We start from the raw sequence: 27,958 nt of genomic DNA, 5'->3' as shown, positions 1-27,958 counted from the left end.
TGCTGGTGGGAATGTAAATTAGTTCAACCATTGCGGAAAGCAGTATGGAGGTTCCTCAAACACTAAAAACAGAAATACCATTTGACCCAGGAATTCCAGTCCTAGGAATTTACCCAAAAAAAACCCAGGAACTCAGATTTAAAAAGACACATGCACCCCTATGTTTACTGCAGCACTATTTACAATAGCCAAGACATGGAAACAATGTAAGTGTCCATCAGTAGATGAATGGATAAAGATGTGGAACAAATACACAATGGAATATTATTCAGTCATTTAAAGAAAACAAATCCTACCATTTGCAACAACATGGATGGAGCTGGAGGGTACTATGCTCAGTGAAATAAGCCAGGCGGACAAAGACAAGTATCAAATTACTTCATTCATTTGTGGAGTATAAGGAGCAAAACAGCAGCAGCACTGAAGGAGCAAAACAGCAGCAGACTCACAAACTCCAAGGAGGGACTAGCAGTTACCAAAGGGAAGGGGCTGGGGAGGCTGGGTGGGGAGGGATGGGAGAAGGGGATTAATGGGCATTATGATTAGCACACACAATATAGGTAGGTCACAGGGAAGGCAGTACAGCATGGAGAAGACAAGTAGTGACTCTATAGCATTTTACTATGCTGCTGGACAGTGACTACAATTGAGTGTGGGGGTGGACTTGATAATATGCGTGAATGTAGTAACCACAATGTTGCTTTTGTGAAACCTTCATAAAATTGTATATCAATGATACTTTAATAAAAATAAAAATAATAAAGTAAAAAAAATGCTAAAGGGAGTCCTACAGGTTGAAATTAAAGGACACAAGGAACTCAAAGCTGTTTGGAGAAATAAAGATTTCAGTAAAGGTAAATACATGGGCAAATATAAGAGCTAGTATTATCGTAACTTTGGTTTGTAGCTCCATTTTTGATCTTCTATTATCATTTAAAAAACAAATGCATAAATCTTAATACACTGATTGATGGACAGTGACTGCATTGGGGTATGGGTGGGGACTTGATAATATGGGTAAATGTAGTAAGCACATTGTTTTTTCATGTGAAACCTTCGTAAGAGCGTATATCAATAATACCTTAATAAAAAATAAAAAAAGACAAATGCATAAAGTTATAATTTGATGCTATTGGGAAAATATAAAAAGATGTAATTTGTTACATCAACATAAAAAGGGAGATGGAATTGTATTAGAGGTTGTAGAAGTTAAGTTGGTATCAATTCAAATTAGATAGTTATATTTTAGGATGTTCTATGTAGTCCCAGCAGTAACTACAAAGAAAATAGCTATAGAATATACACCAAGGGAAGTAAGGAAATGAAAATATGTCACTACAAAAAATTAGCCAAACACAAAGAGGGTAGTAATGAAGGAAATGAGAGGACACAGAAAACAAACAGCAGAAGAGCAGATGACCTTCAGTAATTACTTCTAATGCATACATATTAAATTCTTCAATCAAATGTTGAGATTGGAGCATGGATTTAAAAGATGTTCCAACTATATGCTGTCTACAAGATCTAAAAACACAAGTTGAAAGTAACAGTGGAAAAAGATATTCCAGCAGAGGTGGTTATACTAATACCAGACAAAATAGACCATAAGTCAAAAGCTATTATAAAAGACAAAGAAAGACATCATATATTAATTAAAGGGTCAATTCATCAAGAAGATATACTTATGAAAATACATACAGCAAACAACAGAGCCCCAAATTATATGAACCAAAAATAAAATTGAGGGAAAAATAGACAATTGTATAATAGTTATGGACTCCAAAACCCCACTCACAGTAATGGACAAAACAACCAGACAGAAGATCAGTAAGAAAAGAGAGGACTTGAACAACACATTATCCAATTAGAAAAGATATATGTTAGCAACTCTACTTGACAATAGCAAAATACACATTTTCTCAAGTGCAAATGAAATATTCCCCAGGATAGGCCATGTATTAGGACACAAACATTTTAAATGATTGAAATCATACAAAGTATCTTTTCTATTCACAATGGAATGAAACTAGAAATCAAAAGTACAAGGAAAACTGAAGAATTTGCTAATATGTAGAAATTAAACAACATACTCTTAACCAATGGGCCAAAGAAGAAATCACAAGGCAGATTAGAAAATGCCTTGAAACAAAAACAAAAACACAATATACCAAAACTTATACGATGCAGGAAAACAAGTACCAAGAGGAAAATTTATAGCTATAAATGCAGACATTAAAAAAGATCTCAAATCAATGCCTTAGCTATACACCTTAAGGAACTAGAAAAAAAACAAACTAACCCCAAAGCTAGCAAAGGAACAAAAGACTACAGAGAGCATGGACAAAGCAGAGAATTGAAAACGAGAGAAAATCAATGCAACCTAGTTTTTAGAAAAGAACAGAATTGATACTTTAGCTAGACAAAGGGAAAAAGAAGGAAGACTCAAATCAGAAATGAGAGGACATTACAACTGATTTTAGATAAATAAAATGGATTATATGACTATACTATGAATGACTATACAACAAATCAGATAAAATTAATTCACAGAAACACATAACTTACCACATTGAATTATGAATAGGCAATCTGACAGAGTTACAACTGGTAAAGAGATTGAATCAGTACTCAAAACCCTTCAAACAACTGTGATCCCAGGGTCAGACTGCTTCCCTAGTGAATTCTACCAAATATTTAAGGAGGAATTAACACCAATCCTACTCAAACTCTTTCAACAAATTGAAGAGGATGGAACACCTCCTACCTCACCCTATGAGGCCAACATTACTTTGACAATAAATCCAAACTTGACCAACAACCCTTACAAATAGAGATGCAAAAGTCCTCAACAATATCATTGATAAGTTTTCACAAATGCCTAGGGTACCTAACTGGTTTTCTTGGTTTCACTGGATATGGCTGGTAATTGTAGGTCTGCTTTTGTTATGTAGCTGTATTCCTATTATGTTAATGTGTGTATGCAATTTAATTAGTAGTTTGTTAAAACCTATACATGCTTATGTTACTCTACAAGAAGATATGTCAGAGAAATAATCAATCTTCCCATGTTTTCTTCTGTCTGCTACTTCTATAGCTTTTCTTCTTCCTTCCTAATTACAACCCTTTAGTAGAATTCATGCCTCATATCGAAAATTACCAAGTATCACAATTCTTCCAAGTGGTAAAGATACCTCAAGACAAACTCTGGGCATAAAAGCCATAGGGCATAAATCTGCAAAGAAGTAAAAAGCTAACCTTTTCAAACAATATTGCTTCTCTCTCACTTACCAACTTTACATTTCCCTGTATGGCCCTGGAAGATGACTGGTTAGCCAGAGATGGGTAAGATTCCTCAAGGGAGGAACAACCTAAGACAGGCACAGTCGCAGGGGGGCCATCAGGTGAGAAATTGGGGATCAACAGAGGTGAGGCTTAGAACCTCACCCCCCGTTTTGAGAGAAATCTTCTGCATCCGTGGATGTTTTGTTGCCCTTGTCTAGCTTGGATTAATACTTGGTCTATAGGCACAGACCTGATCATCTACATTTGCCCTCTTACAGCACTAAATTATGTTTTCTACCTTTATCTTGCATCTACCTACCACTTCAGCATTTTATTAAAATATAACAATAAGGGAGAAATGTGGGATTCACATATAGATCAAGTATAAAAATCAAACGAATAATCATATCTGACTTGATTGTTGACAGTTCATGATGCATGATCAGAACTGAAAGTTTCTGTGATATGAGTGTCCTTGCACTGTTCACCATGTAAGAACTTATTCACTATGTAAGAACTTGTTCACCATGTAAGAACTTGTTCGTTATGCTTCAGAAGATTGGAGACTGTTGAGAATTAGGCTTGGGGTTGATTAATGATTGTGCATTGAGTCCCCTATACAGAATTTTATTGTTGTTAACAACCATTTGATTAATAAATATGGGAGATGCCCTCTCAAAAAAAAAAAAAAGTCCTCAACAAAATACTAGCAAACCAAATACAACAGCCTACCAAGAGGATTAGACATCATGATCAAGTGGGATTTATCCCACAAAGGCAAGGATGGCTCAGCATAAGGGGTAAAACACTTGATTACCTCAATTGATGCAGAAAAGGCACTTAGCAAAATCTGACACCCTTCCATGATCAAGAACGCTCAGGAAAGTGGGACTAGAGGGGAACTTCCCCAACATGATACAGGACATCTATGAAAATCCCACAGCAAACATACTCAGCAGTGAAAGACTGAAGGTTTCCCCATATGATCAGGAACAAGACAAGGACAGCTTTCACAAACACTGCTATTTGACACTGTACTGGATGTTCAAGCCAGACCAATTAGGTGAGAAAAGGAAACAGATGGCAGCCAAAGTGGAAAAGAGGAAGTAAAATATACCTGTTCACAGATAACAAGATCCTATACATGGAAAATCCTCCCAAAGAGTCTACAAGAGAGCTAATAAATGAATTCACTGAAGTTGCAAGGCACAGTATCAATACACAAAAATCAATAAACCAGTAATGGAAAATCAGAAAGGGAAATTCAAAGAGCAATTTCACTTACAAATGTATAAAAAAAATCTAGGAATAATTTAACCAAGATAAAAGATTTGTACACTGAACACTAAAAACATTATTGAAAGAAATTAAAAAGGACACAAATAAATGGAAAGACATCCTATGTTCATGGACTGGAAGACTTATTTTGTTCAGATGTCAGTATTACCCCAAACAATCTACAGACTTAATGTAATTCCTATTAAAATCCCAATGTTTTTGGCAAAAATTCATATGGAAACAAACTCAAGGGGTCCCAAATAGCCAGAACAATCCTAACCAAAAAGAACAAAGTTGCAAAACTCACTTATTACAAAGTTACAGTTATCAAAACACTGTGATACTAGAGTAAGCAAATATATAGACCAGGGATAGTCTTTTCAACAAATAGGACTGAGAAAACTGGATAGCCACATGTAAAAGAATAAAGTCAGAATTTTACCTATACCATAAACAAAAAATTAACTCAAAATGGATAAAAAATCTAAATGAGATATAACTATAAAATTCTTAGGAGAAAGTCTTCATGACACTGAATTTAGCAGTGATTTCTGTGCTATCAAAAGCACAGCCAACAAAATAAACTGGAATCTTTTGTGCATCAAAGGGCACTCAAGAGAATGCAAAGACAACCCACAGAATGGGAGAAAATATTTGCAAAACATGTATCTGCTAAGATATTAATATTAATATCCAGAAAACATACAGAATTCCCCCCCAAAAACCCCACCTAATAAAAAATGAGTAAAAAACTTGAATAGACTTTGCCAAAAAAGATAAGACAAATGGCCAAGAATCACATGAAAAGATGCTCAACATCGTCAGTCATTAAGAAAATGCACATCAAATCAGAATGAGATACCACTTCACACCCATTAAGTTGGCTATTACCAAAAATATGGAAAATACAAGCGCTGTCAATGATGTGGGAAAATTGGAACGCTTAGTAGAAATGTAAAGTAGGGCAGCCACTGTGGAAAAGCTTGAAAGCACCTCAAAAAGTTAAACAGAGAACTACCATATGATCCATCATTTCCACTCCTATGTTCACACCCAGAAGATCTGAAAGCAGGGACCCAAACAGATCCTTGTGCACCAATGTTCATACCAGCACTAGTCACAATAGCCCAGAGGAAGAGACAACTCAAGTGTCTGTCAATAGGTAAAGGGATAAAATGCAGCACACACATGCCATGGAATATTACTCTGCCACAAAAAGGAATGAAGTTCTGACACATTACTACATGGATGAACCTCAAATATATCATGCTGAGTGAAATAAGCCAAATACAGAAGGACAAATACTGTATGATTCCACTTTCACGAGGTGCCTAGAGTGGTGAAATTCAGAGAGAGAAAATAGAAGGGTGGTTGCAGGGGTTGGGGGAGGAAGTGAGGGAGTGTTTCATGCAGATAGAGCTTCAGTTTGAGAAGATGAAAAGTTCTGGAGGTGATGGTGGGGACGCTGAACAGTGTGAATGTGCTTACTGCCTGCCCGAGCTGCACGCTTAAAACAATTAAGATGGTAAATATTACGTGCCGTGTATTTTTTAGAAAGATGGCAGGGCAGCAGGATGTGAGAACTTGGACGCCTCACAGCATTGTCATGCTGCTGCACAGGCCCTGCAGCTGCCTGGCCTGGTCTCCTGAGACAAGGACAAGCTGCTCATCAGCATCCGTCATCCAGTTCCTCTTACTGTAGCAGCATGCAGCCTTAAGGGACATGCCTGCAAGTCCTTTAGCATCCTGTACCCTTCTGTTGTTCTGCAGGGGGACCTCAAGCTCTGTACCACTGACATTTTCAGCTGAGTATCTCTTTCATGTGGGAGGTGCCCTGGGCATCGCAGCACTTCAATAGCATCCCTAGCCTCTGCCCACTAGATGTCTCCAGGGTTGCCTGCCCCCACCTCCCCCAGGCTGAGAACAAATGCCTCAAGGAAACCTTTGCTACACCAGCCATCCTGAGCTTCACAAGCCCTGTTGGTTCCCTCCTACCAGCTGTGCTGTGACCCCACCAAGGCTCCCACCAGGTCTTCCCAAATCCTGTCCTTTACAGCCCAGGCCAAATTCTCCATCAGCAGTGAGGACCTCAACCACCACCCCAGGCCCATGCCGGTTCTCCCTGTTCCGGCCATTGCAGCACTTGGCCTCTCTGTTGCTTTGTGTGCACATTTTGCTCCTGGAGGTTGGTCCTGGTTCCTGGGGGCAAGAATCTTTGCACACATAAGGTCCAATCCACACATCTTAGTGAACCTATTGGGCTGCTCATCCCTGGAGCTTGGCTGCAGGCAGGAACCATGGGTATACAGGTGAAAGGCTCAGGGCTGTCTGCCATTGTCTTCCCACCCTCCACAGGGCAGCCACCAGCATGTCTGCCCCTCCAGCCCACTGCTGTGCTGGGGCGGGCCTGCAGGTTCACAGACAGGAGAACACAAGCCCAAGGCAGGAAAGAAAAGTGTCTGCTTTACACTAAATGAAGTCCTGGATCCTTCCTGAGGGCTCCGCGGAGGGCAAGGGTGGGCCAAACAACCACCCCTGACTGCTGCCCCCTGTGTACCTAGCTCAGTTCTGGGACCTGGTGAAAGGCCTTAGGTCTCAATAGGAGAACTACTGAGGAGGGTGAGAACATAGCAGACAGGTGACCGAGTGGGGCCACTGGAAATGGAGCCGAAACATCCAGGTGGAGTGTGGATGGGTCTGGGAGGCTGGCGCTGGGGTTGACTCTCCACTTCACAAGCATCAGCCCCTGGTGTCCCTGTGGGCGCCAGCTTTGGTGGGCCCTTCCTTGCCATCCATATTCTCTCAACCGGAGCTTTCGAGCTGGACAGTGAGCTAGGTATCCAAGGGGCTGAGGGATCCCTGAGGCAGGGTCCCTGGTGAGGGACAGCCCCTGCCCAGGTAGGTGGGGAAGGCAGGCAGGGATGGACCTCGGCCTCCCCCGACACCCCAGCCTTGACAATCAGCTCCGAGCTAGGGCTGCCCCGGGGCCTGGTCTCTGCTGAGTCATAGGGATGGCAGAGTGATGTGGAGAGCACCCTGACACTGTCTCGGGGCAGAGTCCAGCCTGCTAGGTACACCTTTTCCTTCCACTTTTAACTGGCAACAGTCAAGAGCCTTGGGCACTGGCGTACCCTCAGGGGAAAAGGCCCTTAGAACACTGAGTTCAGGTGGGGCCAGGAGTACCCAACAACCTGGCATGGCCCCTGTGTCCAGGACCCCCAAGCCAGGGCAGAGGCCTGGTCACAGAGCCAAGCCTGACAGGTCACAGCAACCTTACAGCCCTGGCCCAGGCTTATTGGAAGCTGGGCTGGCAGGACTACCTCTGAAAGGTACCTGTCCAACCATCTGTGTGCTGGCTAGAGGGCACTGCCCCCAGCGCAGACCTGTTCCTGGCAGGCCCCACCAAGTGCTAGCAGGGCCATCGGAGGCTCTGAAGACACTGCAGCTTGGGAAGGTGGGGAGCACTGAAGGTCTGACCCTTGAGCCCCAAATCCTCATAGTGAGGGTTATGCCCTCCCCATCTCCCTAGACCCTAGCCCATGGCCCAGAACAGGCACCGTTCAGGCTTCTGTGGGGCTGCGAGCTTTCAGCTGGGATGGCCACTGCACTCCAAGGAACCCCCAAGCTCTGGGTGTCAGCCAGCCAAAACCCAGAGCCAGTAGAGCTTACCTGCTGCTCAGTGAAGCTGGGCTTAGAGCAGGCTCACTCTACCCCTTCCCTTCCAGGCCCAGGGTGCCCATCACATGCACACCAGGTCAAGGGCCTGTCCAGTTCTGGTTGGGCCATGCTTGTGAACAGCACAGTTCAGCTAGACCAATCCTCCCTCCCAGGGCCTGCTTTCTGTATGCCGACAGACACAGCATTGCCCACCCCAGGGCGCACGGGGACTGAACCAGACACCTGGGGCCTGTACCCTGTCCCTTGGCAGGGTCAGGGTGCAGGGACAAACCATGCTACCCCACTACCACCACCAGGCCCTGGCCCAGCTCCACTTGGACATGCCAGCAAAAGCCAGCACATTCCACACACAGGAGCGCTCAGAGGGGCCCAGCTTCAGTTGGACATGACAGCAAGAGCCAATGGTGTCCGTCCCTCCCCGCTGCGGGGACAGGCTGGCCTGGCACCACTGTGCCTGCACCAGTGCCCACAGCCCAGCCCTGACTTGCCATGGCCTCAGCCCCATGTGAGTGAGACTTCCCATATGTACCCAGAATTCAGCATCGCCCGTGTCTGGCACATGGCCCCCAGGGCAGACCTAGCCCCTGCTCTGACCACGATGCTCTGTGGCAGCTCTGGGACCGACTCCACTGATAGCTTGTCCACAATGTATCTGCACCACGGCAGACTGGGGTTCCAGCTGCCACTTCATACCGCTGACAGTCCACTGAGTAGCAGCGGCCACCACAGCCTGGCTCCCTAGAAATTCCAAGGCAGGAGCAGGAAATGAGGTCCCACCAACTCTGAGTCCTCTACACCCTCACAGACGCAGGGGCCAGCCCCTGGCCACTGTGCAGACCAGCTGGGGCTGAGAGTACAGTTTGGCTCTCCCTCCGAAAGAAACACTCAGGCACGCCCCCACCCCCTTCCTCCCCAACTCAGCATCCCCTGGCCAGCTGGCCTCAAGGAGCCTGACAAGCAGGTGGCAGGGACACTGTGCTAAGTGTGCATGATCCAGGGTACTGTCAGCAGAAAATCCCTCTCCTGGATGCCAGAGGCTGCAGGAGGCCTGCTAGCTGAGCACAGAGCAAAGGGCAGCATGCGCCATGCTGACACATGCAGGTGCGCAGACTGCAGCACCGAATCAAGGGAGTACAGAAGCCTGACTCACACACCCGTGTTTGGAGGAGGAGGTACAGAGGTACCAGGCCGTAGTCCCTCAGGGTGGTCAGCCTGATGCAAAGAGGCAGGCAACAGGAGCACCTGGGGCTGGACTGGAGCCCTGGATGTGGGCAGGTGTTTCCAAGGCCCAAGAATGTGATGCCACACACTGACCTCTGCCGGCCCAGGGCACTACGTGCAGTAGGTGACAACTAGACAGTGCCTCCCAGAGGGGCTTCTGACTCCCAAGGCTTTGGGGATGGTCCTTCCCACACACAGGACTGAAACTGGGTAGCGAGAACCTTTATTCTGCTGTTAAGGGATAAAACACCAGCCGGGCAGTGTCATGGACCTGGAGGGCCGTGGCTCTGGCCACCTGGATCCCATCTGTCCAAGGCGGAACCCAGCTCCCAGCTCTGTCAGCTCTGGGACAGTTGGGAGACCTCAGGAGGGCGCTGCTGTGGGTCTGTGTCCCTCTCTTCTGTGCCTGAAGCTGCGCAGCGGGTTCTGAGTCTTTGCCTTCTGTGGGCCAAAGGCACACCTTAGCCGGGAAGTCGGGCATCTGCTGCCCAAACTGAGCCAGGCTCAGGGAGGGTGGTGCAGCCACCTGGTAAGGCCCTGCAGCCCACGAGCCGGGGACAAGGGCTGCTGTGGTCACTGGAAAGGCAGCCCATCCAGCCACACTCCCTGCCCCTCAGACATGGGTGGGCGATGGGGCAGCACATAAGCCATCCTGCGTTCAAACAGCCTGGGCAGCCCAAGGATCCTGGCTCCAAGGGCTCCAACCTGGGCCAGAAGTTTGGAGCCAGTGAGGGTCCTTCTCCTCCCTGCCCAGATGCATGCATACCCTGGTGACAATGGGACAGGTGGGGCCCTGCAGCTGCCATGAAAGCCCTGGGCACTCACCTTAGCCTTCTTAGAGGATAGCTTCTTCCGCTTCTTGTGAGGGTGGATAAGGCTGCGCAGAGCAGGAGGGACTGGAAGAGACATGGCCTGAGCACACTGCCCTGTACCCGGCTGCCCAGCCCCAACCCAGAGCTGGGCACTGGGAAGGGAGGGCAGGGCCCCACTTGCTCTCTCAAGCACCCTATGCATTTAAGCTTGCTGCAGCAAGCGAGGGACAGAAGCAGCAGGCAGCCTCTGTGTGACTTCATCATGTGTGCCTATCACTACACAGTCACCTCGAACCACTGATCTCCCCTCCCCTGCTTGGCCTCTGTCCTCACCTCCACTGCCTTGTGCCCAGCACCATATCCAACCCACTACAAAGGGGCACAGTGTGGGGCCCACCCACAGCCACAAGACCTGGTGGGGCCCCCTCCAGCTCACTGTCCACTGTGGGGGACAGGGTCCCACCCATCTTCCCACATCTTCCTATCTCCCCAGAATCCTTCCCTCCTGCTTGCTATGGCCTGTCCTACCATGCCACCGGCTTGCAGGAGGCCCACAGCTCCTTGCTCTGAACCCTTGTTACTGCAGACATCATAGAGAGTCATTTTCCAGGCACAAAGCTGAACAAATGGAACCAAGTGCCTGGCGCTGGGGTTGGGCTTTGGCTTGTCTACACCACAGAAACCCCCCAGGGTCGATTCCTGACCCCCCAGCTCAACCTGATGGCTTTTGGTCCCACATGCTCAGGCAGGCGTGCTCTCCCTGATGACGTCTAAGATTCTGGCCACCCACCACCCCCAAAGCCCGACTTCGGCAGCCCAGGCCTGTGCCTCTCCACACACCTGGCCACTCCACTTCATGCTGCCCAGACAGCAGCTGCCCATCCTTCCACAGGGTGGGGCTCTGGGGTGAGGCCGCTTGGCCTCAAGGCTGGGTATGCCAGCACACGAGGCAAGGCCCTGTCTCCAGAGTGGCATCTACCCAGAGTGCCACACAGGCTGTTTAAGCAAGGAGGTGCCTGGGCATGTGTGTGCGCTGCCTGCCCTGTCTCCAGGCTCTTGTACCAGCCCAATGCACAGTGGCCACCCAACCCAGCCTGCTCACCCAAGTAGTCAGGGACGTGGCCCAGATGGGGCTTCACCACTGCAGGGTGTAAGGGCAGATCGTGCCTCAGCAGCTGGAGGTCCCGGGGGTTGTCTTCAAAGTAAGCCTGTAGGGAGACACGAGTACCTCAGAGTGAGCCCCATATTTCTACTCCACAGCACAGGCTGCAAACAGGACCAAGTTTTGGTTTAAAGGCTGGTCTCCTGCCCTCCTGGCCCTGCAGCTGCCTTCATGTGCCCACTCCTGTGACCACAGCAGCCTTCTCACTCAGCGTGTCCTATAGACTGCCACCTTGTCCTAAGCCTGTGACTTGGCCCACTCTGATGAGCAACTCCTGGCGTTTCAGCTTTTGGAATGGTGGCAAACGCAAGACAACACCACCCACTAGCAGTTGCATCGAGGATGTGTGCCAGCAGTGGGGAGGCAATCCAGTTCACCTGCGGCCGCTGGCGGTCCATCTCCCACACCTCTGGCCAGAGGCCTGTAGCTGCAGCCCACCACTGGCCCTTGCCTCACCTTGAGCCGCTCCGAATGGAGAAGCTCCTCCTTGATCTCCTTCAGTCTTGCCTCTCGAATGGCCTGTTTTGTCACCGAACGCATAGCGTCCTGGGGTGGAAACAGAAGGTCACAATGGCAGGGCTGCCTGAACCCATGCTTCTGGGCCTCAGGTCCCCCGGCTTGCCCCCTGCTGGGGCCCTCACCCTGCAGCGATAGCGGAAGCCCTCGATCTCCTCCATGCAGAACTGGTAGGGAAGCAGCACGGGGGTCCCATCCTCTGCACAGAAGGCTCCAGCTGAGGCTCAGGGATGGTTTGCTGGGGGCCTCTGCTCACAGCCTCGGGCATCCCCCTGGGATGAGACACCTGGGGGCCCAGCACATGCCTTCCCCACACTATGCACATGTGAGACCTGAAATCTCACAGATATGCACGACAGCTGCCCTGGGCTGCCGTGGCCACCGCCTGGGTGCCTGTCACGTCCCTCAGCCTCAGAACCAGCCCCATGGTCACGACTCTCCTCTTCCATGGTCACTCTGGCCACAAGGGCAATGTGACACAGGGGCAGGCAGTAGGACCACAAGGAGCTGACAGTCAAACATGGGTTTCAGTGCTGTCACAGGAACATGCTGGGCCACTGACATCCAGGACAAACCAATGAGGGGTGTGACATTGCCCATCCCAGGCACAAGAACGAGCACTTAGAGAAGTGGGGCCCTAGGCCACCCTCTACACTAGCCCAGAGGCTGGATGCCACGCAGTCAAGTGTCCTTCCCCTGTCCCACTGAAGGCAGGATGAGGTCCCATGAGGAGCCCCTTGTGGACCCCCTGCCAGTCTTCCCATTCCTTGCCTTTGAATACTGCCTGGCTGACCTGCTACAGTGTAGCCTCTGGAAGGCATGTCAGTGCCCAGACCTGGGCCAGGGCCCAGTAATTCAGAATCAGTGAAGAACCCCCAGGCAGCTCCCTCTCCAAGGGTCATCTCTGGAGCTACACCAGTCTCCTCATCTTCCAAAACCCCTTCCCCTGCCTTTAGTCTTCTGCTCCATGAGGTGGACAGTAAAGCTGACAGACTGGGACCCCAGCCTGCTCGACTGGGACCCCAGCCTGCTCATCTGGGAAGGGAGACAGTGTCTGCCACCCAGGGCAGGGTTGGGAGACACACTGCAGAGCAGGACCAAGCAGCCAGGGGCTGCTGGGAATATACATGTCCTGCTGCCATCACCAGCCACAGGCCTAAGGTATCACAGGAGAAGCCTGGACCCAGTGCAGGCTGATGAGAGCCTGGCTCTTACCTCCACTGAGAATCTCCTCAATCTTGCCCAAGTGGAATTGCTCTGCGGGCAGCACAAAAGTCAAGACTATGCCTGAGTTGTTGGCACGTGCTGTCCTGCAAGGAGACAGCCCAGCCGGCACTCTGATCCGAGTTCTGCAGGGTGCCCACGGTCCAGGTGCCTGGCCCGCCACATCCCAGCCCTCCTACCTTCCAGCCCGATGAATGTAGGCCTCAGGGGTGAGTGGGAGATCAAAATTGAGCACAGCACACACATGGTGGAAGTCTATGCCACGAGCCACACCTGCCTCTGGGTCAGATGCCCTGCAGGGAGACTCCCGACCATCAGACCCTCCTCCCCTCTGCTGGAATCACAAGCTTATTTAATCAGTAAGATTTATTAAAAAAGCCTTGTATGGAACCACAAGACCCTGACACATCTAAGACACTAATGTCAGAACTGTCCAGGAGCTGGGGTGGCAGTGGGGATCAAACCCTTGCCCTGACCTCAGCTTAGGGCAACAACAGAACTGAGAACCACTCCTGGCCAGCCAATCTCTCAAGCAGACAGAGACTGGAGGTTCCCTTTTCCCTCCAACAAGTCATAGCTGCACACCCAAAAGCAGGCTCGGCTGTGTCCCTTGCAGGACAGTGAGCCAACCACCCAGGCAGCTGAGCCAGGGCTCTGTGCATGATGCTAGCAGCCAGGCCTGGAATGTCTGGCTTCCTGCTCTGGCACCTGGTTTTGTCTTCTGAAAGGTTGGAGGCAGATCTCCCTGGGGAGGACTCACCTGTCCCCCTTGGGTCCTTTGCCCCGACGCCTGCCCTTGACTGGGGCCCCCAGGACTTCGGCATCAGTCGCTATGACACAATCGTAGAAGCCTTGGTTGAACTGTGAGATGATGTGGCATCTGTGCCCCAAAAGCAAAGGGAGGGTCAGGTCCAAGAGCAGACTGGAGGCCGCTCCCACAACACTGTGGTGACCACCATGCTCTGACCCTACCCTCTCCTTAAACTCCTTCCCAGCTTAATATTTGCACCTCAACTTCCTCAGTTGAAGATGGAGTAACAGGTGCCTCAAAATCATGAAGGAGATAGTCAGAGAGCTGGTCAAGAGAGCCAGGCCTGAGAGCTTAAGAAGCAGGAACATCAGCCGTGTCCCCTTTGCAATCCCTACCTCCAACCACCCCACCCTGAAACCAGCTGTGCATACCTGGAGTGCAGTGGAAGCTCCCCATTGAGCACACAGGTGGGGATGCTGAATTGCTCCAAAAACAGGCGCAGCCGGTAGCTCCGCTCAAGAGTGTTGACAAAGAGAAGAGACTTGCCCCGAATCAAAGACAACTTGAGTAGGGCATACAGTAATAGAAACTTCTCCTCCTCTGTTCCACAGACCACCTGAAACTGCTCTAATTGGTCTGGCCCTGGCAGCTGGGACTCCTGTAGCTTGAGGGTAACCTAGGGGAGGACAGGCCTGTGGTCAGGAAAGAATAAAAAACAGAAATGCTACTACAAGCCACTGACCAGCCAATAACACAAATGTGTCAGTGTAAGGCCCCTCATGGCTGTGTGAACAGATGACATAAAACTACATAGAAAGCATAAGGGGCCAGAAGAGGGAGAAACACACATGTGACTGAAGTGCAAAGGAAGGCCCTGCAGCAAAAACTTCCAGGAGAGTGCAGGGTCCTTGCTCAGGTGGTTCCATGAAGCATGGTTTGAATTCCCTGCAAAGAATATCTGAAACTAAGTAGTGATTTTAGATGGTTGGGGGACATGTTGACAGCTACCAGCTTCTAGTACCTCAGAACCAGGGAGACTAAACCAGTAATGACTGTCCTCCCAAAATACTAAAGTGTTCCTTTGAAGGAGGATCAAATCCTGAGTATCATACATGAGTGGTTCAAGACATTTCCATGGTGCCCTTACCGGGTTATGCAGTACCAGCTCCTTGAGCACTTGTACATCTTCATTAAAAGTAGCTGACATCAGAAAAGCCTGGTAAATTCGGGGCAAATGACTAAAACGAAACAGAGCCCCATCAGAGTCCAGCTCCAAGGGTCTCTGTTCCTGGCTACCCCACTCCAGGTTCTCATGTCTATTCACAACCCCATCTGCCTCTTCCCTACCAGAGAAGACTCTTGACCTCCTCCTCAAAGCCAAAGGAGAAAAGAAGATCAGCCTCATCCACCACCAGCAGCTCCAAGGAGTCTTGCAGCTTCAAGCTGTCTTGCTGCAGGCTGTTTAAGATTCGAGACGGGGTCCCCACCACTACATCAGGCTTCTCCATCAGCACAGCTCTGTGGACATTGGAGAGAAGGTGGCAGCTGGGACCTCACCCCAGACCAGCCCTCTGTCCTACTGCACACAACCCCAATCTCACATTGCTATGAAGCCTTATTGCCTACAGCTCTGTTGCTCTCACCCACCTCTGAGAGGCTGCATCTTCAGTGGCTGAGACATTGGCCACCCGGATGTCTCGAGCACAGTAGGCAGCCAGCTGCTGAATCATGGACTGGGCCTGCCGTGCCAGTTCCTTGGTGGGCACAAGCACAAGACCTCTCACAGCCTGCTCTACTGCAGGGCCTGTCTGCAGGAGTACAAATGAAAGACGTCAGCCAGTCAGTTTTGTATCATCATGGCCACCTAATGCTTTTCTCTACCTCTTCCAGGCAATCTGACCCAGCTCTTGTGACTTCAAAACAACAATTTAGCTGTATTCGGATCAACTCCTTGCTTACATCTACCCACCTCAAAACACAGAATAGAAGGTAATCTTTCCTCAGGGACTGGCCCTCAAAAAGAACAGCTTACTACTTTATAGTTATGTAGCTACTTAAAATGTACCAGTAAGGCACTGCAGTTTCACAGTAATTCTACAAGCTAGCGAAAGAAATGGGCCCACTTTCTACAGAACGAGGAGAAATTCATTTGCTCAAAATTATGCAGAAATGGTGGTAGCGGAGACTGTGCCCAAGGAACCTGAATTCCAGCCCTAAGCGCCACCACACAGCCCAGGTTCCGCAGGCCGCCCACGGCGGCTCCTCCCACGACGCACCGCCTTCCTGCGGAGCAGCAGCTGCAGCATCGGAAGGGCATAGGCGGCCGTCTTCCCCGAGCCCGTGCGGGCTCGGGCGAGGAGGTCCTTCCCTTCCAAGGCCAGTGGGATGGCCTTCTCCTGAATGAGTGTGGGTCGCGACCAACCCAGGTCGGTGATGGCCTAGGAGAAGAGAGGCAGCTCAGACAGCGCACTGCCCTGCCGTGCCCTCCACGACGGTGTGGCCTTCCCCCAACCCTCCCCGGTACCTGCAGGAGCCGGGGGTCCAGACCCATGTGTTCGAATCCCAACACCACCGGATCAGCCATGCTCCTACTCGGCAGTAGCAACGCGCACGCGCGCAAGGAAAAGCGCGACGACGCGTGCGCGAGGCAACGCAACAACCAGTCAGCTTCAGAAGACCTTCTCTCCCGGAAGTGCTGGAACCTAGGCTTCCGGTGTTTGCGGGGCTCTGCGGCGGTGGCCGCACGCAGGACCCCGGTGGCTGGCGGAGTCTTTTCTCATTACCTGACGCTGCCTCCTCGCACCCTGCTGGGGCGGAACTGCGTGGGGGCCGGTGTGGCCCTCCGTGTAGTGTCAGTCTCCCGCGCGGCAGGCAACCCACAGGCTGCCCGGCTAGTGTCAGCGACACACGGGTTGACGCGTCTGCGCACCCGCCATCTGCACTCAGGAGAGGGGCCCGTAGGGAGGAAGCAGGAAACCCAACGACACAACCGCTTTGAGAGCAGAGCGTTCCACCGTGTGGGAGGGACCGCCGACGGTCCGAAGGACGCTACAGCAATTGGACTGTGCGAGGATGGGGGTTAGGAAAATGAGTAGCACAAGAAAAGGAAAGGAAGGTGGGTCTGGAGTGCTGTGGGTAAAATTGTAACATTTCCAGAATATCTCGCCTGGCTTTAGTACACCTGCATATCAATAGGTGTTCAGAGGTGGAAAGAAGTATGGCTTTAGTCCATTTGCATCATTCCTCAAGGGTGGAGAGAAGTTCATCTCCGTATCAGTGGGTAATTACCTGAGCAAGGAGGGCTTATCTGTACCCAAGAGGTGAGAGAGGGGGGCCAGTTTTGCTTCTGCTGGAACAGGAGAGACGGCCCAGGAGTGCAGTTTGTGAGCAATAAACAGATTTTAAACTTTATTTCTCCCTTTGACTGATTTCAGTTTTTAAGAGGTATTTTGCCCCGGGATTTACTTTCCCCAGACTTAGAGGTGCTCAACCTGGCTGCCCATCAGACTAGTTAAAAATAAAGATTCTTGGTCCCCCCACATGTACAAGTTTCCCTTTGCTGCTGTAACAAGTCTTTAGTGGCTTAAAGTAACACAAATTATCTTACAATTTTGTAGGTCAGAAGTAAGACAAAGTCTTACTGGGCTGAAAACATGTCAGAAGCCTGCATCCCTTAGGGATCATTGGTTTCTTGCCTTTCCAAGCTTGGCACATGGATCCCTTCCTCCATTGTCAAAGACAACCATGCAGGGTTGAGTCCTCACATCTTATCAGTGACCTTTTGCCTCTCTCTCCCACTTCCAAAAAATACTGTGATGACATTGGGCCCACCCAGATACTCCAGGTTGTTCTCCCTATTTTAAAGTCAACTGACACAGCCCTTCACTCAGAGGAGGGGACCTGTCCAGGGATAACACCATGAGTAGGACTGCTCTCTCCCACTTTTTTTTGGTGATAAGGAAGCAGAAGGCTGTTTGTTATACAGTCCTAAGAAAGCAAAAATTTCAGAATGAAATAGTAGTAGTATTGGGTTGTGGGGAGGTCAGAATTTCTTCCATGTAGCCAAACTCTTTTCTAAAAAACTTTCCTAGGCCCTAATGTGTCTGTGAATACCACAGCAGACCGGAACTCCTTCTCCCCACATGCCAGCCCCTCCTCTGTCCATTGCTAGTGCACTTGCCCATCAGCATGCAGGTATGATACTCTCCCACAGCTGTCCTCACTTCATCCCCACACCTACCAGATATTCGGAGGAGAAGAAATCCAGGACATACTGACCTATAGGCATAATTGAAATTGCATCTACAGGTGGACAGACAGGAAACCCACCCCAGCTCTTAACTGTTGTCTGCTGTCCTCCCACAGCCCAGCTTCAGTGTCTGCTTCTCTGGCTGGAGTTCCAGTAACAGCCACAAAGCAGAAATGTGTTCCCCCACTAGAGCCTCAGGCCAGAGGTCCACACTACCTAGTTCCAAGGCTACCTGATTTTCTCAGTTAATTCTAACAAGAAGAAATGCTTATAAAAAATTGGATATACTTTATAATTTTAAAAAAAGGTACATGGATAGTATGGGACATATAGAGAAAAACAAGAAGGGAAGCATTTCTGCAGGTCAGATAAGTAACCTATTTTAAATGAGTAAATACATAATAAAACCATGAAAATAGAATGTCAAGAACAGGCAACAAATGGTACTGTTTTATACAGCATAAGGGCATAAGGGAGTATACTAAGACACATTTAAATGTATGATTCCAGGGGCAAACAGGTGATTAATCTTGCATGATTCCTTGATGATGGGTCTACCTGGCAGACCTCTGAATGGCTGAGCAATTGCCCTGTCTGTGCCCCACAGCCCACTTGCTGTGCCAGCTTGGTAGCCAGACAGGCTGTCCAGGCCAAGGGCCTTTCCTGCATTTCCCTTTGTGCCTCCCTTCTGCCCATACCTTCTCATTTCACTTCAAACACAGCTACTACAACACATTTTATTTCATTGGAAAAATCTGCATAAAGAACCAAACCTTATTCCCCTGAAGAAAACATTTACCAAAGCTTAAATAAAGATGAAGGTAAGAGGGATGAAAGAGTGCCCTGCCTTATGCTGGCTATCACCACCTCACTCTTACTCCAAAGCCAGATCATGGAAATCACAAGTGTCCCAGGAAAGCCTCTGCCTGGCCCTTCCATAGGGCCTTGAAAGCAGCTGTAACATCTGCTTTCTGGCCCACAGACCACTGAAGTCCTGAGAGCTGCTGTGGTGGGTACAGATGATGCAGAGGGGACTGCACTGGGGTCTTGGGCTAGTCACACACAGAAGTAACACCTAAACTAGGAAGGAAAATATATAATTTATCAAAAAATAATTCCAATATATAGAAAAACATCTCAATCTTCTGAGGCCTCTGCCCCTTATTTACATTCACAATGGCACTGAATGAACCCAGGACTTTATGGGAGCTGTGAGATGGGGCCTCGTCAGTGGGGCCCTTCAGTTGTAAATAGGCAGAGAGAAAAGTTAAAGGGGTAGGACAGATTGTTTCATTTGCTCTTTTTGTGACAGGATGGAGGGAAGTCACTGCAGGCAGAGAAGTAAGACAGTCCTGGGTCAGTTCCAACTCCGCAGAAAACCTGAGCCAGATCTTTAAAAGCTTGGACCAATGTCCTGTGTCCTTGAAAACCAATGCTGACAAGTGGCTGATCTGAATGCTTTGTTGCCATGGAACCAATGTGGCTAATATTCTTTTTCATTTTTTTCCCTTAAAATCCAGGTGGATAAGGTATTGGGTGGGGAAAGTACCAAATAACTGAGGTGACAGGGAAGGGTCACACACAGAGAATATTACACCAGCTTCTTGGCTTCAAAGAAGCTCTTGAGGTGACGCATCTGCCAGATGCCAGTGAGGATGAGTATGATGGTCTGGGCAATGGACCACCACAGGACCCTCTGGTTGGTGCTCTCGCTGGTAAGACGGAAGCGCTCTTCACGATACTGTGTATGACAATGAACCCAGGATTAAACATGTAGGAGAGGTGGTCCTGGCTGTTGGGAGGCCTCTCTCTCCCATGCACCCATTCATCCACAAGCAGCTCTACCTGGACAGAAATCACACTCCTACTGCTCAACGCAGATCCCAAGGTAAAGAGGTAGGCAATGGCCTTGCTAGATAAGGAAATGTCCTCTTCATTTTATTCTATAGAGTTTAAAAACAGCTATCTAGTCTGATAAACTCCATTCCATTCTCTGAACAGCTGATCACCCAAACAGGGACAGCTGCAAGCAGAAGGTGTGGTGTAGTGGCTTTAAAGGTCACCTGCCATGTCTGAGTGCAGCGATGTGCCCTTACCCTCTGGTAATTCTGCTCCTTCTGAATCTGTTCCACCTGATCAAGCAACTGGCGGGCTCGGAGCTGCAGCTCGGTCAGCTTATCCTTGGCAGCAATCTCAGGGTAGTTGTTGGCATGCTCCCCAACCTGTATGTCTAGATGCACACGCTAGAAAAAAAACAGAATTGGATCCCCAAAGCTCACAGGTTATGGCGTTTTGAGTACTGAGGCCTCCAAATGTGTGTTCCAGGCAATGTGACCCACTCTTGTCCCTAGCTTAGGGATGGAGAAGCAACATCTGTCTCCCTAATTGTGACTGTGCCACAAAGTCACAATAACTCAAAACTTCGGAGCCAAGTTTGAGCTGTGACCAAAGATAAAACTTACCAGTCTGCCACCTGCGAAGAGAGCCATCCTAGTAGAGTTGGAGTGCAGGCAAATCTGATGGTCGCCAGGGGTGTGGGAGGTGAAGGTGAAGCGGCCCTCGGAGCCGTACTGCCGCGACAGCACCACCTGCAACACAGCAGTCAGGGCAAGTCCGCCTGCGCGCACTAGATCCGGGCGTCCCCGAGGGCCTGAGCGCCGGCCGACGCGGCCCTACCTTGCCTTCGGGGTCTTTCACCTCCACATGCATGCCCAGGCCGGGGGTCGAGGGCAGGAAGACCTCCCTCTGTTTGTCCCACATCTGCGTGCGGTAGTTTCCTGCGGGCAGACAGAGCATTCACGACCGCTGCTCCGCCCAGCTCTGCGCTGGCGGGGACACGCTGCGCCCGACCCTCGCCCCGCCTGACCGATGACCATGGTCTCATCCGGGATTTCCTCGATGAAGCAGCGCTTCTCTGTCTCGCCGATATGGAAGTAGAGCCCCCAGGTGCCCGCCGCGCACAGCGCGAGCAGCAGCAGCGCCCGATGCGCCATCACCGCCCGCGGCCGGCGACACCTGCCAACGCACGCCCGTGCCCGACGCGCATGCGCTCCGCTGCCTGACGGTGCCTCTCAGTCGGACGGGGGCGCGCGCGCTGTGACGCCGGGAATCCCCCAACCTCCGCAGTGTTTCCGTGAGCGTTGCTGGGCCGCACTTCCAGGTGACGCTGCGCGGCCCGGCTCAGAGTGCGCATGCGCCGACTCGTTCACTGCCCACCCGTTTTCAGTGTGCAAACAAGGGCTACTTACTGCATTCTTTGCTACAAAAACTAAATGTCCTTATCTAGCAGTTCCCTTCCCTTTTAGTTGATGACGGTAGTGATGCCGTTTACTTATTGAAGCAACTTGATCACTGACCAATAGAATTTTCCGCATTATGGATTTGCTTATTGTATCTTCATGTATCATTTAACGTGCTTCCCTGCCACTGTGTATCTTGTAAAGAGGTAAATACTGAGCCAGCCAGGATTTAACAGTAAAATGAAATGTATTTTAATCCATTATAACAGTTACCCTTTTTTATATATTCAAATTGTCTCATAAACCATTGCTTCTCTGTGCCCCTTTGACACAATTCTAGTAGTCTTTGGGGCTTCCTTCCTTGTAAATTTCTTGCCCTTGACACACACAGCTATTTATACAAGGAATCCAAATTAACTTTAGTGAGCAACGGTATTTATATTTCTAATTTTGTTTTTTCTTAAAGAGGATCCTGACATTTCTTCTAACTGATGAGTGATTTTAAAGAGACTGCATTCCCCACAGTAGAAAACCTACATCAGGTATCTACTCCCCAAGCCGAAAAACTTTTTGCCAGCATTACCTAGGTCAGCTACCCCTCCACTCAATTCATTCAACCAACATCTGCTAAGCAGCCATTTGTGTCATTCTTCGAAACGAGGGGGACACAATGACCAACAAAACAAATATCTTCATCCTCATGAATTTATGTTATTGTATATCAATAAAGAAGATAAGTAAATATATAACATGTCAGATGGAGATAAGTGTCTGGAAGAAAAATAAGGCAAGGAAGAAGATAGGGAGTGTAGTGGAATGAATGGCAGCCCTTAAAAAGATATGTCCATGTTTGAGTCTCTGGAACCTATCCATGAATGTGACCTCACTTGGAGAAAGGGTCTGTACAAAAATAATTAGGGATCTTGATGAGATAACCCTAGATTGTCCATGTGGGCCCTAGACCCAATGACAAGCATCTTTCTAAGAGACACACAGAGCTATCTCATATACATTAGGATGGCTACCACTAAAAAACAAATAGAATATAGCAAATGTTAGTGAGAATGTAGAGAAATTAAAACCCATGTGAACTGTTGGTGGGAATTACAATTGGTACAGCCACTATGGAAAACAGTATAGAAGTTCCTCAAAAAATAAAAAATAGAGCTACCATACAATCCAGCAAGCCTGCTTCTGGATAGATGACTAAAGAACTGAAAGCAGAATCTTGAAAAGATAATTACACACCCATATTCATAGCAGCACTATTCACAAGAGCCAAGAAGTGGAAGCAATGCAATGTCCACTTATGGATCAGTGCATAAAGAAAATGTGCTCCCTACATACCATAGAGTAGCATTCAGCCTTCAAAAGGCAATCCTGACACCTACTACACCATAGATGACCCTTGAGGATGTTTGCTGAGTGAAATAAGCCCATCACAAAAAACAAAGACTGATACTACCACATATATGAGGTATCTAAAGTCAAACTCACGAAAGACAGAAAGTAAAATGATAATTAACTGGGGGCTGGGGAGAATGGGGAGTTCTCTAATGGGTATAGTTTCATATTTGTAAGATGAAGAAGTTCTGGAGATCTGCCACTGAACTTATAAAAGAGAGACACACCCAGGAAAGGAGGCAGTATGATCACAGAGGCACACACTGGAGTACTGCAGCCATAGGCCAAGGAAAGCTGTAGCCCCCAGAAACAGGGTGAGACCAGCAATGAGATCCCCCCTAGAGCCTCACCTGACACCCTGTTTTCAGACTTCTGCCCTCTAGAATTGTGAGAGAATACATTTCTGTTGTTTTAATCCACCATGTTTGTGAAAATTTGTTTTGGCAGCCACACACAGGAAGTTCTTTATCAGGCATCTGGCTAGAGGCAGGATGTACAACAGAGGGCTCAGGAAGGTTCACTTGAGAAGGTGCCATGTGAGAAGGGCCCTTAACAGGCAGGTCAACAGATACCTGAGGAAGGGGAAGGAGGCCAGTGTGAGAGGAGGAGAGACAGGGGGCAATGGGAGGAAATGAGGTCATAGATGGGTCGGGGATTGGGTATGCCTTTTGGACCATTTGAAGAACTCTGGAAAATGAGAACTACAGGATTTTGACTGAGGAATGACTTGATCTGACTTAGATTTTAAGATCATCTTGTCCAGGCAAAAGATAATCACTGTAAAACACAGGGATCATCAATGGGTACAAAATATTTTTGTAAGTAACATTCAATCTAATCAGGCCTTCAGTTACATCTTGCAGTTTACAGGGAATTAGAAGTAGAGACATCATGAGGAAACAATAAGGGAAATCTATACACAATATGGAACTGGATTGAACCTTTCAAAAACTAAAGTCAAGAAGAGGAGCAAAAAGTGGTGGAAATGCACTAATTTAAGAGACAAAAATGCATAATACCAAATAAGACATGTGAACATTGACTGGACCTTGGGATGGTAGAATGTCTGTGAAGACTGGTGCCAATCCCTCCCAGTCCCATACCCACATGCTGCTTTCACCATGGAGGGGTGGAATCTATTTCCCCTCCACTGGAATCTGACCTAACCCTGGAACTGGCTCTGACCAAATCAACAGAAGAAGTATATGGCTCTGGGGCCTGGGATTTAAGTGGCCTTGTGGCTTGTTTTCACTCTCTTAGAACCCAGCTGAAAGGAGGTCCAGCCAACCCAACTGAGCAGCCAGTCATTGGAATGAAGCCATTTTGGATCCTCCAGGCCCAGAGAAGATTCCCCAGCCAATACCACATGGAACAAGGATGAGCTAGCCCCACAAAAACCACTGTACACAATTATGCAACTGAAGAAAATGAGGATGCTCTATGAACTGACAGAGTCCAGAACATATTGCTAAGTTTAAAAAGCAAGGTGCAGAAGAGAGGAAGAGAGGACAGAGTAAGCCATCTTTGGTGTTTTTATTTGCATGGAAAACACTGGAAGAACACATAAAACTCTAATATAAGTGGTTACTTACAGTTAACAAACATTCAGCCAAATACCAGTATGGTTGTGCTGATTAAAATATAGAAATACCTCTGTCCTACGGGAAATGAAAACTCTCCAAGCCCCTGAATTCCCTCGACCTCTGCTGCCACCCTGGGTCCCTGATTGTCCCATGCTCCAACAGAGTTCCTCTGGCAGGAAAGGGTCCTGGCAGCCCAACAGATAATGTCAATGGTAACGGGGTGCAAAGGAGACTGCAGACTAGACTGTTTCATCTTCTTGATTTCTGAACCATGTGAATTTGTTATCCATTTAATAAACAAATTTTAAAAACCAAAGCAGAGCTACCACTATTCTCTATCAAGGTACCCTGTTTTTAAGGATTTCAAACCATCAATTGGGTTTACCCTCCATGATAGGTCCTGCCTGTTTGTTCACGTCTGTATCCCCAGCACCTAAAGCCAAACTGGTATAAATATTTGTTGAATGAAAGCAGCATGTATACATTGATGAAAAAGCACACTGAGCAAAAGCCATGGGATGCAGCAAAGGCAGTACTCAGAGGAGAATTTACAGTTGTAAATGTGTACATTAAAGAAGATATCAAATCAATAATCTAACTTTACACTTTGAGAAACTAAAAAAGAGAAAGAAGGCAAACTAAACTCAAACCTAGCAGAAGTTAACAAGTAACAGATTAAAGTGGAGATAAACAGAATAGAAAAACAATAGTCAATGAATGTAAACGTTGGTTCTTTGGAAAGATCAACCTTTACCTAGACTGACAAAAAATAAAAAGAGCGAATACAAATATCACTAAAGTCAGAAAGGCAAATAGACATTACTACTGACTTTATAGAATAAAAAAGGATGATAAGAGAATACTATGAACAACTGTACACCAACAAATAAGGTAAGATGTGAAACGGACAAATTCCTTGAAACACACAAAATTACCTGAAGTGACACAGAAAGGAGAAGTCAAGGAATGCATGGCTTCCCTGGTGAGTTCTACCAAATATTTAAGGAGGAATTAACACCAATCCTACTTAAACTCTTCCAATAAATTGAAGAGGATGGAACACCTCCTACCTCACCCTATGAGGCCAGTATTACTTTGATAATAAATCCAAAGAGATCACAAAAAAAGAAAACGAGACCAACAACCCTTACAAATAGAGATGCAAAAGTCCTCAACAAAATACTAGCAAACCAAATACAACAGCCTACCAAGAGGATCAGACATCATGACCAAGTGGGATTTATCCCACAAAGGCAAGGATGGCTCAACATAAGGGGTAAAACACTTGATTACCTCAACTGATGCAGAAAAGGCACTTAGCAAAATCTGACACCCTTCCATGATCAAGAACGCTCAGGAAAGTGGGACTAGAAGGGAACTTCCCCAACATGATACAGGACATCTATGAAAATCCCACAGCAAACATACTCAGCAGTGAAAGACTGAAGGTTTCCCCATACGATCAGGAACAAGACAAGGACAGCTTTCACAAACACTGCTATTTGACACTGTACTGGATGTTCAAGCCAGACCAATTAGGAGAGAAAAGGAAACAGATGGCAGCCAAAGTGGAAAAGAGGAAGTAAAATATACCTGTTCACAGATAACAAGATCCTATACATGGAAAATCCTCCCAAAGAGTCTACAAGAGAGCTAATAAATGAATTCACTGAAGTTGCAGGGCACAGTATCAATACACAAAAATCAATAAACCAGTAATGGAAAATCAGAAAGGGAAATTCAAAGAGCAATTTCACTTACAAATGTATAAAAAAATCTAGGAATAATTTAAACAAGGTAAAAGACTTGTACACTGAAAACAAAAAACATTATTGAAAGAAATTAAAAAGGACACAAATAAAATGGGAAAACCTTCATGTTCATGAGGTAATTGATTTAATTATTGTTATCAATACTACCCAAAGTGATCTACAGATTCAACAGAATCCCTGTCAAAATTCCAAGAGCCTTTTTTTCAGAAGTGGAAAGCCAATACCTAAATTTATATGGAATTGCAGGAGGCACCAAATAGCCAAAACAATCTTGAAAAAAAGTTGGAGAACTCATACTTCTGTATTTCAAAACAAACTGTAAAGCTACACTATAACGGTGTGGTACTGGCATTAAATATGGCACACAGACCAATGGAATAGAATTGCGAGTACAGAAAGAAACTCAACACATATGGCCAATTGATTTTCCAAAAGGTTGCCAAGTTCATTCAATGGGGAATCATCTCTTCAACAGGTGATGACTGGACAGGTTAAGTTCCACATGCAGGATGAAGTTGGACTCCCACTGCACATCCTATACACAAATTCAAAATGGATAAACAACCTAAAAATAAAAACTGAAACCGTAAAACTCCTAGAAGAAACACAGGGGTAAACCTTCATTACCTTGGACTTGGCAATGGATTCTTAGCTCTGACACAAGCAACAATACAACAGACGTGGCTAAAACTCTCCCTAGGAAAAATTTAGAAATAGATCAAAGTCGCTATTACACCCGAGAGTGGATGGTATAGTCGTCGGTCTGAATTCCAGGCCAGATTCAGATATTTGTGTTCTCCATGTAATTACCATGGTCAGATCGCCGTCCCTTGTCACCTCAGTATCCTCTGCTGTGTCACATGACAGCCCTTGTCTTCAAGTTGTTGGGAACATGCGCAGGAGAACAATTCGAGAGTGTGGAACAGCATTTCCCTAATGTCATTAGGATGCCACCTTCCCACACAATGGAACCACTTACTACAAAATGAGGCTTTCTCCTGTGAGAAACACACTCACTGGTCCAAATTCAATAAGTGGACACGGAGACAAAGGGAACAGCGGAGCGAGGCTTTAATGAGAGTCTTGCAAGATCGGGTGTCTGGTGGGCAGGCACACCTGGGGAGTTTGGCGCCAATAATTTATCTCCAAGTACGTGAGTCCCTCCCCTGGTTTCTCATTGGCTGAGTACTACAGGATTCACATTCCTTCCCGGAAGTCGCCTAAGCCAGTTATATCTGGCTTCTTTACATTTGTCTTAATTTTATTGGTAGGTTTAAAAAACTCTAACAGGTATTGCCAGGCCCTTATCAATTCCCCCACCCCCACTCTCAGCCTGAGCAGCTTCCACCACGTGGCCCTTTGTTAATACCTGTTAAAATGTTTAAAGATCCTAGTGGGAATAAATCACATTTAGGTTTTATACTCTTTTCTAACACTCCTTGCTGTAACTAAGAGTGGAGAACCGCAGGGCACTTTCTTAGCATGTGACTTACTACAACTGACCACATTTCGTCAATTCTGAGGCCTTATTTTACACATTCCACATCACGAAGTATTTTACTCTTCACCACCCCACGTTCGCAGTACCCACCGTGCTCAGTATGCCACCCTACCTATCCTCACGCTCCTGGGGTGATCCCTTGAGCAGAATACCCTCCAGCGCCCATGTACACATTCCACATGCAGCTTCCGATCAACGAGGCACCCCAGAAACGCCGTTGTCCTCAGCCGCAGGGAAGTACCGCCTCAAAGCAGCGGCACCCGCACTCGCCCAGCCCGTTGACCCC

General features: G+C 47.7%; 2 protein-coding genes across 4 annotated transcripts; both read right to left on the bottom strand.

Annotated features, from left to right (window-relative positions):
- Positions 1-9,665: 9,665 nt before the first annotated feature.
- Positions 9,666-17,079, bottom strand: DDX56 (DEAD-box helicase 56). Of its 2 annotated transcripts, none has more exons than XM_073239206.1 (14): positions 16,449-17,079; positions 16,201-16,362; positions 15,572-15,732; positions 15,272-15,442; positions 15,072-15,162; positions 14,356-14,600; positions 13,934-14,053; positions 13,353-13,466; positions 13,165-13,259; positions 12,075-12,148; positions 11,890-11,979; positions 11,374-11,479; positions 10,285-10,355; positions 9,666-9,897 (listed from the first exon to the last, which is right to left on the bottom strand). In XM_073239206.1, the coding sequence occupies exons 1-14, from the start codon at positions 16,506-16,508 to the stop codon at positions 9,823-9,825; spliced, it is 1,635 nt and encodes a 544-aa protein (XP_073095307.1). In that variant the 5' UTR covers positions 16,509-17,079; the 3' UTR covers positions 9,666-9,822. The 2 variants fall into 2 exon arrangements, with proteins under 2 accessions (XP_073095307.1, XP_073095306.1); XM_073239205.1 differs by having other exon boundaries at positions 9,666-9,900; positions 16,449-17,055.
- A 1,817-nt stretch (positions 17,080-18,896) lies between these two features.
- TMED4 (transmembrane p24 trafficking protein 4) lies at positions 18,897-27,923 on the bottom strand. Of its 2 annotated transcripts, none has more exons than XM_017658612.3 (5): positions 27,785-27,923; positions 20,850-20,950; positions 20,636-20,761; positions 20,270-20,416; positions 18,897-19,914 (listed from the first exon to the last, which is right to left on the bottom strand). In XM_017658612.3, the coding sequence occupies exons 2-5, from the start codon at positions 20,931-20,933 to the stop codon at positions 19,765-19,767; spliced, it is 507 nt and encodes a 168-aa protein (XP_017514101.1). In that variant the 5' UTR covers positions 20,934-20,950; positions 27,785-27,923; the 3' UTR covers positions 18,897-19,764. The 2 variants fall into 2 exon arrangements, with proteins under 2 accessions (XP_017514101.1, XP_017514099.1); XM_017658610.3 differs by lacking the exon at positions 27,785-27,923 and adding an exon at positions 21,040-21,236.
- Between the last annotated feature and the right edge of the window lie 35 nt (positions 27,924-27,958).

This window comes from Manis javanica, chromosome 6, assembly GCF_040802235.1.
Source record: "Manis javanica isolate MJ-LG chromosome 6, MJ_LKY, whole genome shotgun sequence".
NCBI classification, from domain to species: Eukaryota; Metazoa; Chordata; class Mammalia; order Pholidota; family Manidae; genus Manis; species Manis javanica.
Note: the sequence above shows the minus strand (reverse complement) of the source record. Positions and strands in the feature narration are given on the sequence as shown.

Excerpts from the sequence above, each read along its gene's own strand:
- DDX56 (XM_073239205.1), bottom strand. The coding sequence starts at position 16,508 with ATGGCTGATCCGGTGGTGTTGGGATTCGAACACATGGGTCTGGACCCC. Across the intron at positions 12,149-13,164 it reads TGAGGAGATTCTCAGTGGAG|AGGATGGGACCCCCGTGCTG; the intron begins GTAAGAGCCAGG and ends CCTTCTGTGCAG. Across the intron at positions 11,980-12,074 it reads GCTTCCGCTATCGCTGCAGG|GACGCTATGCGTTCGGTGAC; the intron begins GTGAGGGCCCCA and ends TTTCCACCCCAG.
- TMED4 (XM_017658610.3), bottom strand. The coding sequence starts at position 21,166 with ATGGCGCATCGGGCGCTGCTGCTGCTCGCGCTGTGCGCGGCGGGCACC. Across the intron at positions 20,762-20,849 it reads TGAAAGACCCCGAAGGCAAG|GTGGTGCTGTCGCGGCAGTA; the intron begins GTAGGGCCGCGT and ends GCTGTGTTGCAG. Across the intron at positions 20,417-20,635 it reads TCTTCGCAGGTGGCAGACTG|CGTGTGCATCTAGACATACA; the intron begins GTAAGTTTTATC and ends TTTTTTTTCTAG.